General features: G+C 45.6%; 1 protein-coding gene across 4 annotated transcripts in view; it reads right to left on the bottom strand.

The window, feature by feature from the left end:
• Positions 1 to 17,879, bottom strand: part of dok7a (docking protein 7a) — a 62,985-nt gene that overhangs the window by 43,508 nt on the left and 1,598 nt on the right. For all 4 annotated transcript variants that reach the window (XM_081355328.1, XM_081355330.1, XM_081355327.1 and 1 more), the window contains exons 3-5: positions 16,846 to 17,061; positions 8,497 to 8,697; positions 575 to 694 (exon numbers count right to left, since the gene is read on the bottom strand). In XM_081355328.1, coding sequence (XP_081211454.1) covers positions 575 to 694; positions 8,497 to 8,697; positions 16,846 to 17,061 — 537 coding nt within the window. The remainder of the gene's footprint in view (positions 1 to 574; positions 695 to 8,496; positions 8,698 to 16,845; positions 17,062 to 17,879) is intronic.

Here is a 17,879-nt window from a genome sequence, read left to right as displayed (position 1 = left end):
AGTGCTACAATGTGGAGAAAATCCAGCAAAACGCGCCGGCGCGTTTGTCGACCTCAGAAGCTCTGTTCTTTCTTTTGATATATTGCATGTTCAGATATTCATGCAACAAAATATTCTGGGGGCCATGACATTTTTGCCCTTTTATTTTATTCATAATATTCTCTGCAAGTACATCCTTTTAAAAATATACTTTTAAGATTTGAAATACACTAAATGTAGAACAATTCAGTGCACTTCTTTTTCGCAAAGGGGTCAACATAGTTTGAATTGATTTGATATTATCATGAAAACTGAAAGTTTGCCAAAACAAACTTTCAATGTTTTCTTAAAAAAAGCTTTGACTGAATGTTTACAAAAGCCTTGATGTCTTATGGTTATAAAGGCCTAATGTAGTTTGCATATATGAAAACATCAGAGAGAGAGACAGGCCGATAGATAGACAGACACTGAAAACAGACAGACTAAACAGAGTTTGATGCATGTAGCTTGAAAGCTTTAGGAGTTTGGCAACAGATGAGGCTTTAATCTGATATAAACACACATACTGTACGTGTCACAGTCATACAGCACTGACCTGGCAGCAGTGGCTTCAGTCCAAAAGGGCCTCTGGACGGGGAAATGCCACGAACAATGCAGTCAAACAGAAAACTGATCTGCTCGCCCTCAGCACAAGACAAGAAGAACACGCCAGCCCCTACACACAAATACACACAGATGTTAAAGGAAGAGAATCCTCATCATTTACTCATGTTCATCTCACTGCAAATTTAGGCAAGTTCATTATTGTTGCAACCATAATTGTAGTATAAAACGTGGCGAATGTTGATTTTAATTACAATCAGAGCATACGAGTGGAATGGGGAGCGGTAACATTTCCTCAGGATCGGAGAGCGCCTTTCTGAAGATTCTGCTCAGCTCGCTCAGTCCCCTATAATCCTGTATATGGATGGTCGAAAAAATTTTAGGCACGTCACCCAAAACATTTTAAAATAAAATGACAGAGGCCGGATACCACAGAACCAGCAAACAAATCTGTGTGTGCTTGAAGAGTTTGGCCAGTAATACACATACTGTATGCGAGTTCATAATTTGTGCTGTGAATTAGGGAATGTAAATAATCAGATTAATGAAAATTGCATGTAGACAGGAGTGAAGATGTTTGCTTGTCATGTAAATATCTTGCTGTGATTAAGTCCTTACTCTGATTATTGGAAATAATTATATTACTGGTGCACATGTAAATATAGTCATTGCTGGTCCCTATTTTTATTTTAACCTTTAAAAAGCTTTAAAAAGGACACTAAAGCATCATAAAAGTAGCCCGTATACACTATATTACAGCCCCCCGGCTCCATTGGACTCCTCACTCCCTTCTGTTCCTCCTTGGTCCTCACTCCCTCTGTCCCCGCCTGCACCTCAGTCGCCAGAGCCGGCGGCTTCTCCATGTCCCACCGGATCCTCAGCGTCGCCTGGGCTCATCGGCTCTCTGGCTCCACCCTGGTCTCCTCTCCCACCTGATTCGCCCCTGTCAGTCAGCCCCCGGGTGTCGTCAGCCCTGCCTCCTCCATGGCTCCTCCCACCGCCTACACAGCCTGCTCCACCCTGGTCCCTCTTGCCTTCTGTCTGCCCTTCACCTGCTCTTCGTCCTCCTCCTGAGTCCCCTCCCTCCGCAGTTGGCCTATCTACGGTGCCAGGACGCGCCTACCGGGAGGGGGGAGTACTGTCACGTGTCAGTGTTTGTTTGTATTTTCAGTAGTCTTCCTTACTCCTTCGTATCCATGGTTACTGTAATTTAGTCCATCTGTATCCTTCTTTCTTTTGAACTATGAAGTACTGGCTGTAAAACTCATTGTCTCTTTTATGACATTAGAATTTTAAGACATTCTATGGCCTTTCACCAAGAGAGATTGAACCTTCTGATCCAGCACCTGAGTCTGATCGGGACTAGGGTTGGGCGGTATTAAAGTAATATCGTATACCGTGGGGTCTTAAAATAGCAACGGTATCAGTTTCAATACCGTCATTACCGGCACTTATATATAATATATAAATATAATTTATTTAATGCCTAAAAATGCTTATGTGTGGTTGTCATCAAGTGACAGTGTGGAGGAGAAAGAGAGAGAGAGAGAAGGGAGAGGCGGTAAATACTGAGGAGGCAATTTGTAAATTGTGCAATAAAAAGGTGACCGCGAGAGAAACTCATCTAACCTAATGCCGCATCTCCGAAACAACCACCCACTCACTGCTGCGAGGATGCATTTTGCCCCGAGTTCATTAAATAAGCGCATTAGTTCATATTTGTTAAAATATTATAATGTTATTTTTTTCATCTATGTTGATAATGAAAAGTGAACAGCACGAGTAAGATGGGATGCATCGGGAGTCAGACATTTTGACAACTTAATTAAGTTTCGTTTTGTAAAAGGCCTTTCTTTAAAGTGAATTTCGTTTTGTATAAATTGTATCTTAATTTTAATAAATTTTTCATCAACCAATTGCCTGGATTTAATAAATAAGCCATGATATATAATAAAATATAACCATGACATGATCGTGGGCTGGCGCGCCGCGGTCACTTGCATTGAAATCTCATCATAAATTAACCAAAACTCAGTGTATGCCTCACAGACATGACAGATAGGCCAATATATCTAAATAAAGCTTGAAATTTAGACAGAAAAGTTGTAGGCTATTAATAAAAATCAATGGACGCGTGTCACCGGATTAACAAATGCACTTCTTGCTTGTTGCACGCACACATTTCAAAATAATGAGATATTATGTTGAAAAAATGTACAGGTATTAATAATAATAAATCTTTAATAATATTTGATTGAATGTTGTGCTTGTTTAATTTATAAAATAAAATTAATACTTTAATTGTGATAATTAAAATAATTATATATTATATATTAAGTGTCCCATTTTTGCTCATTTATTAATAGTATTTATATCTAGCACCCCCCTCAGCACCTGCGTTAAAAAATTATTTGGCGCTGCCATATTATAACGGCCCACGTATTAAAAATAGTCAAGTCTAAATCGGGCTCGGGCTCATAATTACATTTAATGCCGTAAGCCGGGCTCGGACACAACGTGCACGGTTGGGCTTGATTTATTTATTTTTGCCCGATCTGGTATTCAGTTTCTGAACGGTGTAGGCACAAGCCAACAGTATGGTGATGCAGTCTGAGCCTTATGTCATAATTTTTAATTAGTCACGGTAATACCATATACCCCAGTAAAATAGGAAGGAGGTTTGACGGTATCAAAATTTGGATACCGCCCAAGCCTAATCGGGGCTGACATAGTAGATAGGATCCTGTTGAGGTGGATGAGAACCAAACTTAATTATGTATCCTCAGAATTACTATGTAGCCATAGTCAAGTCAAGTCAAGTCAAGTTTATTTATATAGCGCTTTTCACAACACAAGTTGTATCAAAGCAGCTTCACAGTAATAAATTAGAACAATACATCAATGTTTGTTTCTAGTGGAACGTCTACGTTTGGTAATGCTGATCAATAGTATCGTTGATTGATTAATTAAATTAAATATCCCCAACTGAGCAAGCCAAAGGCAACAGTGGCAAGGAACCGAAAAACTCCATCAGGTGACCTAATGGAGAAAAAAAAACCTTGGGAGAACCCGGGCTCAGTCGGGGGCCAGTTCTCCTCTGGCGTTTATGAACTAGAGGTCGGATTTAACTGTAGGATTAAAAGTATTATATGAATGCCTGGCTGAAGAGATGCGTCTTTAATCTAGTTTTAAACTGGGAGAGCGAGTCTGAGCAACGAACAGTATCCGGAAGACTATTCCAGAGTTTTGGTGCTAAATGTGAAAATGCTCTCCCTCCTTTGGTGGACCTAGATATCCTAGGTATGACCAAAAGCCTCGAATTTAGTGACCTTAAAGAGCGCGATGGATTATAGGGCGATAGAAGATCCGTTAAATAGACTGGAGCTAAGCCGTTTAGGGCTTTATAAGTCAGTAGCAATACCTTGTAATTAATACGGGACTTTATAGGTAACCAATGTAGGGATGATAAAATCGGTGTTATATGATCATATTTTCTTGATCTAGTTAGAACTCTAGCGGCGGCATTTTGGACTAACTGTAGCTTGTTTATTGAGGATGCAGGACAACCGGCTAATAACGCATTACAGTAATCTAGTCTCGAGGTCATGAATGCATGAACTAACTTTTCTGCATCAGAAACAGATAGCATATTACGTAGCTTAGCAATGTTTCTAAGGTGGAAAAAGGCTGTTCTTGTAACATATGAAATATGATTTTCAAAAGACAGGTTGCAGTCTAATATAACACCCAGGTCTTTTACTGTAGAGGATGAAGTAACAGGACATCCTACTATGTTAAAGTTGTATTGTGAGAGGTTTTGTGGGTGGTTTTTTGAACCGATAAGTAGTACCTCTGTCTTGTCTGGATTTAATAAAAGAAAATTATGCGTCATCCAATCTTTTATATCTTTAACACACTCTGTCAATTTGGATAATTTAGCGTTTTCATCTGGCCGTGATGAAATATAAATTTGAGTGTCATCAGCATAACAATGGAAACTAATTCCATGTTTCCTTATAATATTTCCAAGTGGCAGCATATATATTGAGAATAATAGAGGGCCTAACACAGATCCCTGCGGCATTCCATAGTTTACTGGAGTTATGATAGATTTTTCTCCATTTAAATAAACAAAATGGTAGCGTTCAGATAAATACGATCTAAACCAGCTTAATGCTTGTCCTTGAACACCAGTATAATTTTGTAGTCGATCTAAGAGTATTGTATGATCTATAGTATCGAAAGCAGCACTAAGATCAAGTAAAACTAATATTGAGATACAGCCTTGGTCAGAAGCTAAAAGTAAATCATTTGTGATTTTAACGAGCGCAGTTTCAGTGCTATGATGCGGCCTGAACCCAGACTGAAACTTTTCATAGGTGTCATTTTCTTGTAAGAAAGAGCCCAGTTGAGCGGACACAACTTTTTCTAGTATTTTAGACATAAAAGGTAGATTTGAAATGGGTCTATAATTTACTAGATTATTCGGATCTAATTGTGGTTTCTTAATGAGAGGTTTTATAACTGCCAGTTTAAATGTTTTTGGAACATAACCTAAAGATAAAGACGAGTTAATAATATTGAGGAGAGGCTCTTCCACTACAGGTAACACTTCTTTCAATAGCTTAGTTGGTATAGGATCTAGTAAACATGTTGTTGTTTTAGATGAAGTAAAAAGTTTATTTAACTCTTTTTGTTCTATAGTTGTAAAGCACTGTAATTGTTCTTGCAGGGTGATAATTGAGGCTGAATTATAAGGCGCGATTGAGGATTGAACGTTTACAATTGTGGTTCTGATGTTTTCTATTTTGTCAGTGAAGAACTTCATGAAATCATTACTACTAAACTGTAATGGAATATTTTGTTCAGGAGACATCTGTTTATTTGTTAGTCTCGCCACGGTGTTAAATAAGAACTTAGGATTGTTATGGTTGTTTTCTATTAGTTTGCGTAGATGCTCAGCCCTGGCCGCTTTAAGGGCCTTTTTATAACGTGACATACTGTCTTTCCATGCGATTCTAAAGACCTCTAAGTTGGTTTGTTTCCATTTACGCTCTAAATTACGGGTTTCTCTCTTTAGAACACGCGTAGTATTGTTGTACCATGGTGCTTTAATTTTCTCTCTGACCTTTTTTAATCTAATGGGTGCAACAATATCCAATGATCCAGAGAGAATGGTGCTCATAGTGCTAGTTAATTCCTCAAGTTCATCTGTTTGTTTGGGTTCACTGAGCAGCTGAGACAGATCCGATAAGCTGTTTGAAAAATTATCTATGGTGGATGGAAGGATTGTTCTGCCTAATCGATAACGCGGCGCAGCATGATATATTACAGGAGTACGTAATATGCAAGTTACCATGTAATGGTCAGTGACATCGTCACTTTGTGGAATGATATCTATATCGGTTGGATCGGTTCCATGTGATATAATTAAATCGAGTGTATGATTAAATCGATGAGTCGGTCCGGTAATGTTTTGCTTGACCCCAAAGGAGTTTAATAAATCTGTAAACGCAGCCCCTAACGCATCATTTTGATTATCTACATGGATATTAAAGTCTCCAACAATTAATGCTTTATCGAAGTTAACTAATAGGTCTGAGAGAAAATCTGCAAACTCTTTTAGGAAATCAGCGTAAGGCCCAGGCGGTCTATATACGGTAGCCAAGGCTAGAGATAATAGGGATGTTTTTCGAACATCTAAGAGCGTAACATTTAGTACAAGTACTTCAAATGAAATAAACTTATAACCCGTTTTCTGAGTAACATTGAGAAAATCTCTATAGATTGTTGCAACACCGCCGCCACGACCATTCAGACGGGGCTCGTGCTTATAGGAGTATCCTGCTGGAGTAGACTCATTTAAACCAAAATAATCATTTGGTTTAAGCCAGGTTTCAGTAAGGCAAAGTACATCAAAGCTATTATCTGTGACTATTTCATTTACAATAACTGCCTTAGGTGTGAGTGATCTAATGTTTAGAAGACCTAGCTTTAAAAATTGTTTTTGATTGCCAATAGCAACATTTTCTGGTTTAATAACAATTAGATTTTTTCTAGATCCTGCAGTAGATTTATGATTTGATCTCACTAAACGAGGAATAGACACAGTTTCTATGCAATGTTCTACACTATTTATATCAGTTAAATTGGTGCAGCAGAGACTATGATTTGGACTTTTGTTTACTAGTCAAAAGGTATTTAACATTTTGGAGATGTTATCTGACAGAAGATCCGATCCGAATCTGCTTGGGTGTAAGCCATCAGCACGGTAAAGCCTAGGACGCTCCCAAAACAGATTCCAATTATTTACAAAGAGAAGTTTCTGCTCATTGCACCATGACATTAACCATTCATTAAGCGCAAATAATCTACTAAACTTTTCATGACCTAGTCGGTACGTGGGAAGCGGTCCTGACACAATAATCGTTATATCAGGCGATGTGCTGCGTACCGTATCGATCAGATTCCTGAAGTCTTTCTTCAGAACCTCCGTCTGGCGCAGTCTGATGTCGGCCCCTCCCGCGTGCAGGACAACGGTTCCGACGCGCTCGTTCAGAATCTCGGGAACGTGAGCAGCGATTTCAGAAACACGAGCACCAGGAAAGCAGTGACTATGCACCTTACTTTTATTTAACGTAACGTGTACGTGTCGAACGATGGAATCGCCGATGATCACAGCATCGCGTTCTGTTTCGCGAAAAGGGGAGAAGCGGTTTTGTGTGCATATCTCGAAAACCCGGAGGGTCGGAGAGAGTTTTCTTGGTCTAGACCTGACTCGCGACTTCCGCTGCGGAAAAATCCAGGCTTCGTGATGGCATGTTGGAGCCGGAGTGAACGAGACCATGGCTGATCGCGACCTCGACGTTCGGGACCGATGTTGAGGAACGCACGGAGTAGACGAGGTTGGAGTCAGCGGGTTAGTAACGTTAATCTCTGATTTGTGTGCCTCGGCACGTGATGTTTCAAGAGCTAACCGCCGGTCTATCAGCTCGGCTTTTCTTACTAAAAGAAATATTCATACTAGGTGGACTATCAATATTAATACTAATTTATGGCTTAAGTCTTGGATATAATCCGTCTTTTCAGTGGTACGGGTGTAGAGTAGACGCACGATAGGCGAAAAAATGTTTGTTTGTAAATGAGTGCGGAGAAGACGCGTTCAGCCGTGATCCACGGACGTAACCTATAAGAGTATCCAGCGTTGGATCACTAGGCTTGAGACGCGTCTGCTCAACAATCCGCGTTATAACTATGAGGTGAGGAAAAGTAGAAAATGTTCGTTGTAAGTGAGTTTAAAGAGAAATCAAGAAATATAAATCAATCGATGGAGCTCCAAAGACAACAACGCGCTCAGACGCGACGCATGCGCATTCGAAACAGGAAGTCTCTTCCTGTTTCCCATAGTCCACCAGACAAGTGAAAACGACCTGGATGACAGACTGAACAAATCATATTATTATATATTAAATTACAGCCATTTAAACTCCTCAAAGCCAGATGAATTTCACCATTTAATTTTACAGAATCAAATGCAGCCAAAAAAACAACCAGACAAGTGAACATGGTCTGGATGATAAGCTGAACATACTACATTAACATAGACAATCCAAATCATCACTGATCCACTCTGGGCAGCAACAATACAGGTGTTAAGGTCTATGAGGCTTTTTCACATCGTAACTCCCACAGATGTGAGAAAGACAGTGAAGGTGGACTCATCAGAGAACAATACATGTTTCACATTGACCAGACCCAACATTGGCACCACTTGAAAAAACACACTGAAACCAAACTTTACTTGTCACAAAGCAATGGACCATGATAACTAACCACACCTTGATTCCTTGATATTGCATTTTATTAAAAAGCTGAAAATAATGAGCCTTTTCATTGTTATATCGACATACTCACAGTAACCACAGCGTGTTCCTCCCTCAAACACAAAGCCATTGTTGACCGGCCCGTATCGCCGCAGGTCCAGCAGATTCCAGTGACCAATGATGACGGCCGGCAGGTCTTTAGCGATGACCAGGACATTGTTGCATAAATGCAGAGTCGCCGCTCCGCTTTCCAATTTAGTGCCGGGCAGCACAGAGACGCTGAAACTGTGGACTGACAGAAGAGAAAACTTGATTTTCCTGTACCAATCATTCAGATACAATAAACAATAAACTGGAACTGAAGGAAAAGTACAGTAAGTGGTGTATCCCTGTGCAAAACTCACAATATGTTAAGAGTGTGGTTCCTAAGGTGTTATGGGTGGTGGCTATGTGATTTCTAAGTAGTAGTTTCTAAATAATTCTAGGTGGTTGCTTGGGCATTGCAAGGTGGTTACTTGGGTGTTCTGGGTGGTTGATAGGTGGTTACTAAGGTATTGTGTGCGGTTGATATGTGGTTACTAAGGTATTCTGTGTGGTTGCAAGGGCGTTGCTAGGTGGTTTCTAGGACATTCTGTGTGGTTGCTAGTTGCTTACTAAGATATTCTGTGTGGTTTCAAAGGCGTTGCTAAGTGGTTTCTAGGACGTTCTGTGTGGTTGCTAGTTGGTTACTAAGGTATTTTGTTGGATGCAAGGGCATTGCCAGGTGGTTACTAAGGTGTTCTGGGTGACTTCTGGTTGTTAGGGCGGTGGTAGGTGCATTCTAATGTATTTTGGGTGGTTTCTAGGGTATTGCAAGGGAGTTGCTAGGACACTGATAGGTGGTTACTAAGTTATTTGGGTGTTTGCTAGGACAATGTTGTTTCTAAAGCATTGCCAGGTGGTTGCTAATTGACGGCTAGAAATGTTCAAAGGAATTCTAGGTGGTTGCTAGGTGGTTACTGATATTCTGGTTGTTTGCAAAAGCATTGCTAGGTGGTTTCTATGGAATTGCAAGGTGCTTGTTAACTTAGGCCAGGGTGTTCTGGGTGGTTGACAGATGGTTGCTAGGTGTGTTCTGGGTAGTTTATAAAGTATTCTAGGCGGTTTCTACAGCATTGCAAGATTGTTGCTGTTCTGGGTGGTTACTATGGTGTTCTGGGTAGTTGTTAGGGCATTGGTGGTTTCTGAAGTATTCTGGGTGCTTGCAAGTTCAGGACTCTATGATATTCTGGTCTCTAAATACAGCCTGGGTCACTTTTTTTATGTATTTTAGCTTTATTTATACTCATAGTTGTATTATTCATTTATATTCATCAAGTGAAAATCATAAGTCTTAGAAAATTTGTAGTTCAGGGTTTGTTTAAATCTCTAATCCAACATATGAAAGATAGTACATGTGGGTTCCCTTTCGTTGTCACTCCGAGTTACGTCGGATGACGACGAATGGGGTTTCGCTTAGAAATCCTATCATCTTCGAGTATATAAAACGAGCCAATGGCAATGAAATGCCATGGGTCTGCGGAATTTGCATAGCGTAACTCCGCCCCACCCTGGGGGTATATAAGGAAGTGCGCTGGCAACATGCAGATATGTTTTCGCTTCGGAGCCAAGTTGATGTACTTAACTCCACAGCCAATCCTGAGATTCATCTCTTCATTCTCTTCGAGACGAGCCTCTCTCCAAGTGTTGGTGTGACAGCGAGTTCCAGCGAGTGCACATTCCCTGCTTATCTGTGCAGTGATTTGCCAGAGTGTGTGTGTTCATCTCCCTGGTCGCTTCAACATTTGTGGAGAAATCTCCTTTCTAAAAGAGCTTGCACGCGGCACGTCTTTTTAAAGATGCCTCGCCCGTGCACTTCTGGTTGCGGTCTATTTGTTTCTGACTCTGATGGGCACAATCGCTGTCTTGTGTGTCTGGGCTTAGAGCACGCTAAGGCAGCGTTTGTGGATGAGTCATGTTCCCATTGCGGGAACATGCCCATCGCACGGTTACGGTCGAGACTCAATGACCTTCATGGTAGAGTCCCCTCATCCGCACCCCGATCTACGGGATCCGCGAGAGCTAGTACTTCGGCTGGCGGCCAGGGTGACCTGAGGGTTACGGTGTGGGACAAAGCGCCGACTATTCCACGCTCCACACCGTCCTCTAGTGCCGTGCAACCCGCGAGTGGTCCAAATGAGCCCGCAGTACAGTCCTCTGACTTGCCGCGGATCTCATTTGGCGCTCGAGAGGAAGATTCGATGTCGATCGCTGCATCACAGGGTGGGCAAGAGTCCTTGGGAAGTGAGGATTCGGCTGTGCTGCCACCTTCGGGTGTGCCAGCATTGCCCGAGTCTGATCCCGAGATGACTGCCATGCTTTCCCGGGCAGCCGCGGCCATTGGGCTTGAGTGGTCCCCGCCGCCTGGTCCGGTGCACTCGCGGCTGGACGACTGGTTTTTGGGTGCCGCCGCTGATCCCCGTCAGCGCGCGTCCCCAATGCCTTTCTTCCCGGACGTGCATGAGGAGGTCACGAGGTCCTGGAAGGCACCATTGTCTTCTCGTGATCGCTCGGCGACCTCCTCCGCCCTGCCTCCTCTCGATCAGGCGGCCGCCAAAGGGTACACTGGGGTTCCCCAGGTTGAACGCTCTGTTGCGATGCAGCTGTGTCCTCAGAGTGCTTCTTCCCGCGGGGACCCAAAGCACCCCTCCAAAGCCTGTAGGTTCTCTTCCACGCTTGTGGCAAAGGCCTATAGAGCTGCGGGGCTGGCGGCCTCCTCACTGCATGCCATGGCGACACTCCAGGTCTACCAGGCCCAGATGTTGCGTGACATGCACGAGGGGAGGACTGACCCAGCGCTCTTCGATGAGCTGCGTGCCGCCATCGACCTTGCTCTCCGAGCGACGAAGGTGACCGCACGCTCCCTGGGTCAGGTGATGTCCACTTGCGTGGTCCAGGAGAGACATCTGTGGCTCAACCTGGCCGATATGCGTGAGGCCGAGCGGACCCGGTTCCTCGACACTCCCATATCCCAGGCTGGCCTCTTCGGCGGTGCGGTTGAGGACTTTGCCCAGCAGTTCTCGACCGCCCAGAAGCAGACTGAGGCTCTCAGACATGTCCTGCCCCGACGGCCAGCTGCTGCCTCCATCCAGCCGTCGGCACAGGTGCCTCAGTCTGCTCGCCGCCGAGGGCGCCCTTCTACGGCTCCCGCCCCTCCCGCACGGCCCCAGCAGCAGCCTCCATCCGGGTCGCGTCATGGAGGACGCCGTAGGAAGGCGCCACAGCCCTCTCCCGCCCCGTGCCCCGCTAAACGCCAGGCCAAGCGGCGCTCCTGAGACGGGCTGCTCAGAGATGGCGATGAGTTCTTCCCAGGAGCCGGTAGCAGGGCCGCTCCTTCCCCTGGTGGAGGGCCGGGGGAGAATCCTTGGTTTTTCCCACCCCGCTGCTCGTCCCACGACGGGCAGCACCCTTTTGTGGTCAAAGAAAGAACTCACTTCCCCATCTCTGAGCACACAGAGTGTCCGGATGACAGTGCGCGCCGCTCACGAGCCTCGCCACTCTCGTCCCCCTCTGTCGCCAGCTCCCTGCCAGAGCACGCCCCAGTGGGACGCTGGTCCTCCCCTGGCCTCCTCTGGCAGGACGCGGCTAATGACCGTGCCCCCGCACCGGGCCGCTATGCCACCCACGCCTGGGCCGGTCATTCCGCCTCGCTGCACCACCGAGGGTACGTCTGTGGTCCGTATGACCCCGCTGGTACAGTTCCTGGAAGCCTGGTTAGAGCTTCCCAGGCTGTCCCGCTGGGTCGCGAGGACCATCAGGCTCGGCTACGCGATTCAGTTCGCGCGGTCTCCTCCCCGCTTCAGGGGAGTCTGCTTCACTATGGTCGGTGGCAATGCCCCGGTTATGAGAACGGAGGTCGCTACCTTACTGGCGAAGGGTGCGATCGAGACTGTCCGACCAGCCGAAATGAGGTCCGGCTTTTACAGCCCTTACTTCATTGTACCGAAGAAATCCGGTGGGTTACGGCCAATCCTCGACTTGCGCGTCTTGAACCGCTCCCTTCACAGGATGCCGTTCAAGATTTTTTCAAGAACATTTTCGAGTGCATACGGCCGCAGGATTGGTTTGCAGCGATCGACCTGAAGGACGCCTACTTTCATGTCTCCATTCTTCCTCAACACAGACCGTTTCTACGGTTTGCTTTCGAGGGGCAGGCATACCAGTATGCGGTTCTCCCTTTCGGGCTAGCCCTGTCTCCTCGCGTCTTTACGAAGGTCGTCGAGGCAGCCCTTGTTCCCCTTCGGGAACACGGGGTTCGCATCCTGAACTATCTCGACGACTGGCTAATTCTCTCGAGACCAGGTTTGCGAACACAGGGACCTTGTGCTCCGGCACCTAGCTCGTCTGGGCCTTCGGGTCAACTGGGAGAAGAGCAAACTCTGCCCCGTGCAGAGGATCTCTTTTCTCGGTATGGAGATCGACTCGGTCGCCATGTGCGCGCAGCTTACGAGCGAGCGCTCGCAATCACTGCTGACTTGCCTTCGTCAGTTCGAGGGCAAGAGTGTGGTCCCACTGAAACTATTTCAGAGGCTCCTGGGGCATATGGCATCCGCAGCGGCTGTCACGCCGCTCGGGTTGCTTCATATGAGACCACTTCAGCTTTGGCTTCGCGATCGAGTCCCGAGGTGGGCATGGTACCACGGCACGCTCCGAGTTCCAGTGACTCCGACCTGCCGTCAGACCTTCACCCCGTGGTCGAACCTCAGTTTTCTTCGGGCCGGAGTGCCCTTGGAACGAGTGTCCAGGCATGTTGTTGTGACAACAGATGCCTCCACCACGGGCTGGGGCGCCATGTGCAATGGACATGCGGCCGCGGGCTCCTGGACAGGACCCCAGCGCCTTTGGCATGTCAATTGCCTCGAGTTGTTGGCTGTACGTCTTGCCCTGCACCGCTTCCATGCGTTGCTCAGGGGTCAACACGTACTGGTCCGATCGGACAATACCGCGACTGTAGCGTACATCAACCGTCAGGGTGGGCTGCGCTCCCGCCGTATGTCACAACTCGCCCGCCACCTCCTCATATGGAGTCAGAAGCATCTGAGGTCGCTTCGTGCCATTTATATCCCGGGAGACCTGAACCAGGCGGCCGACGAGCTGTCTCGGCTTCGGCCTCTCGCTGGAGATTGGCGACTCCATCCCCAGACGGTTCAGCTGATTTGGGATCAGTTCGGGGACGCACAGGTAGACCTGTTTGCCTCCCACGACTCGTCCCACTGCGACCTGTATTATTCCCTGACCGAGGGCACGCTCGGCACGGATGCACTGGCGCACAAATGGCCGTGGGGCCTCCGCAAGTATGCGTTTCCCCCAGTGAGCCTTCTTGCGCAGACCTTGCGCAAGATCAGGGAGGACGAGGAGCAGGTAATTTTGGTAGCCCCGTATTGGCCCAACCGCACCTGGTTCTCAGAACTAGTACTCCTCGCGACAGCACCTCCCTGGCCTATTCCCCTGAGGAAGGACCTGCTTTCTCAGGGACGGGGCACCCTATGGCACCCTCGTCCCGATCTGTGGAACCTCCACGTGTGGCTCCTGGACGGGATGAGGCAGGTTTGAGTACCCTACCACCAGCGGTGGTGGCTACCATCACTTCCGCTAGAGCATTGTCCACGAGACATGCCTATGCGTTGAAGTGGAACCTCTTCGTCAACTGGTGTTCTTCTAAAAAGCTAGAACCCACGGAATGCCCCATCAGTGTTGTGCTTTCCTTCCTGCAAGAAGGGTTGGAGCGTAGGCTGTCTCCCTCCACCCTGAAAGTGTATGTTGCCGCAATTGCCGCACATCACGATGCAGTTGATGGTAAATCCTTAGGGAAGCACGACCTGATCGTCAGGTTCCTGAGGGGAGCCAGGAGACTAAATCCTCCTCGTCCTCCCCTCGTACCCTCTTGGGACCTCTTAGTGGTTTTAACTGCCCTGCAGAGTGCTCCCTTTGAGCCTCTGCAATCAGTGGAGCTTAAGTTCCTGTCTATGAAGACAGCGCTCCTGGTTGCATTGGCCTCCATCAAGAGGGTAGGGGACCTGCAGGCATTTTCGGTTGACGAAGCGTGCCTGGAATTCGGACCGGCTAACTCTCACGTGATCCTGAGACCCCGGCCTGGATATGTGCCCAAGGTTCCCACCACACCCTTTCGAGACCAGGTGGTGAACCTGCAAGCGCTGCCTTTGGAGGAGGCAGACCCAGCCTTGGCACTGCTCTGTCCAGTACGCGCACTCCGTGCTTACGTAGACAGAACGCAGTGTTTCAGGACCTCAGACCAGCTCTTTGTCTGTCATGGTGGGAAGCTGAAGGGAAAAGCTCTCTCCAAGCAAAGGTTGTCTCACTGGATAGTGGACACCATTGCTTTGGCATACCAGCAGCAAGGTCGACCATGCCCCCTTGGTGTGACGGCCCACTCCACCCGGAGTGTGGCATCCTCTTGGGCTCTAGCGCATGGCGCCTCGCTAACAGACATCTGCAGAGCTGCAGGCTGGGCGACACCTAACACATTCGCGAGATTCTATAATCTCCGAGTGGAGCCAGTTTCTTCTCATGTACTCGCTTCAACTAGCCGGTAAGAGATTCTGCTCAGGTGTCTTCGCTTGTTCGCCATTCCTCTCCACGGACGGGATACGTGCGATATATTTCCTCAGGTGAGCCTGATAAGCCCTGAGTCTCCTCCAGCACTGATGACGTCAACGCCAGAGTTATGCCACCGGCAGCTTTCGCGCTTGGCTAGGTGCCTCCATGTGCATGGTTCCCCCTCTGGGTGAACCCCACATGTGTATTCCACTGTAAGCCTCTTTGAGCATGTGTCTTTCCCTTGGCAAGCCACCTTGCCACCCCTGGGGTTGAAATATTCCACCTGCGGCTGGACACCCCAGTGTTATTCCGTATGCAGCCCTTCGGGGTCATATGTGTATTCCAAGTCCCCCCCTTCGGGTTGGGCATGATTGCATATTTCCACTGGATATGCTTCCCAGTGTACCTTGGTATTCCTGTGTTAAGTAGGACTCCTTCGTCCGTGCTAGTCTCACGACAGGGAGCTCAGACTTACGCAGGGAACTGGTAGACAGTCGAGAGGTGGCGTGATTACACTGGGAACCCCATTCGTCGTCATCCGACGTAACTCGGAGTGACAACAAAAGGGAACGTCTCGGTTACGGATGTAACCCTCGTTCCCTGAGTAGGGAACGGAGACGTTACGTCTCCCTGCCACTTCCGCTGTACCGCTGGAACGCCTGAGTTCAGTCTCGGCTCCTCAGCGAAGACATATCTGCATGTTGCCAGCGCACTTCCTTATATACCCCCAGGGTGGGGCGGAGTTACGCTATGCAAATTCCGCAGACCCATGGCATTTCATTGCCATTGGCTCGTTTTATATACTCGAAGATGATAGGATTTCTAAGCGAAACCCCATTCGTCGTCATCCGACGTAACGTCTCCGTTCCCTACTCAGGGAACGAGGGTTACATCCGTAACCGAGACGTTACACCTTGCCTTAACTTAATAAACAGAGAAAGCTCTGGTAAGTGTTCCTGATGCTAGGAATGGCACAATCTTACTTTGGTCTATGCAGTAAATCCCATCTAGTAACAGCTTCTCTTTGTCTGTGTGTGTAAAATGTGATGAGGGAATGTAGGCAGGGTTAAACCTGTTAGCAGTAACTTTGAAACAGATTTATGAGGGTGTGCAAATAAAAAAGCAGCTACACACACAAACAGACACACACAGCTGACTGCATCACATGCCTGCTCACAACTACAAAGAGTTCAAGCACATACACAACGATCATGTCAATCAATCAAACGTCTTTGGGTAGCTGATGCATAATGCGGCTTGATGTTGGTATTAACATGAAAACGTAATTAAAATGTACATGAATGTGAAAAGTACATGCTTTAAATGATCTAACTGGTCAAGTGTCTCACTATATCGCCTACCTCAATATAAATGGTCCTGCGTCTGTGTGGCAAATGATTTTTTTAAATAATTATATTAATTTATAATTCTGAATATAATTATAACACTTACAAGACACCCTAGTCTTCAGTGTCACACGAACCTTCAGAAATATGTTGATTTGGTGTATTTTATACTATTACAGTAATGTAATATTAAAATGAAGTATAATTATTCCATGTAGTCTCCAAATCGATATGAGCTCATAAAGCTGCATACGTAAAAAAAATTTAGATTTAATTAAAAAAAAATTTTGATTTAATGTTAAACATTTAGAAACTACCTAAAATTATAAAATGATTTGACTAAACTACCACTTTATCATGGAAAAAGATACAGATAGCGGTGAGCTATTATCTCATCATCATTGTGTTGACCAACACATGTAAGTGACTGTTTTATGGGTTAAATGTTGAACTCTGACCTTCCCCGAGGCAGTAGCGCAGTCGCAGGTCCCAGCTCTGCAGCGCCTCCCTGATGTCGAAGCCGAGCACGGCGGTTTGACTGAGACACAGGATTGAGAGGATGAAGGGACCGCCGTCAGCGCTGACACACGTCTCCAGACCGCAGATGTGCTCCAGCGTCACGCTGCTCCTGTCCTTCACACCGCGCTCCTTATACACGTACAGCACCAAACAATCTGACACACACAAACACACATTAGCTTTCATAAAGGACATGTTTAAAGACATTTATTAACCTTGACAGAGAGTCAAGAAGGTCTGAAACATCCACTTGACATTGATGACAAAGACATGACTATCATTTAGTGGAAAAGTTTTCAAATATAGTCATATTTTAACATAACACTGCTTATTGTAGAAATAAAAAGAAAAAAAATCATCGACTTTAAATCATCACTTTAAATCCATACTTACCTTCAAAATCATTTTTTTAAGAGTTTCGTCACTTTAATGTATATTTTTCGGTGTGTTTTATGAGGACATTTGTCTTAGGCTATTTAAGCTGTCGATGATTTACTTTATGTCCCTAGAAAATTTTAAGTGAATTTTAATTTAGAAATGAAAAAACATAATAGAATAGAAAAGGTATGTCACTGTATGTATGAAATGCATTTTGATGTATTAATAGATCCAGAAAAAAAAAATGTCCTGCCTTTGATCTAGCTACAGAATTTGAGCTCATTCAGTTTTTGAACATGGCCCTGATTTTTTGTTGTGGTTGTTGTTGTTGTTGTTTTTTAAAGAAAGTAATACTTTTATTCAGCAAGGATGCATTACATCTATCAAAATAAGCAGTGAAGACGTTTTTAATGTAACAAAAGATTTATATTTCAAATAAATGCTGTTCTTTTAAACTTTCTATTCATCAAAGACTCTTAAAAAAACAGTTTCCACAAAAATATGAAGCAGCACAACCGATTTCAACATTGATAATAAGCAGAAAATCAGCATGAATTGAAGACTGAAGTAATGTTGCTAAAAATTCAGCTTTGAT

The sequence above is a fragment of the Scardinius erythrophthalmus genome (assembly GCF_964197995.2).
Source record: "Scardinius erythrophthalmus genome assembly, chromosome: 2".
NCBI classification, from domain to species: domain Eukaryota; kingdom Metazoa; phylum Chordata; class Actinopteri; order Cypriniformes; family Leuciscidae; genus Scardinius; species Scardinius erythrophthalmus.
This window is presented reverse-complemented; position numbering and strand designations above follow the sequence as displayed.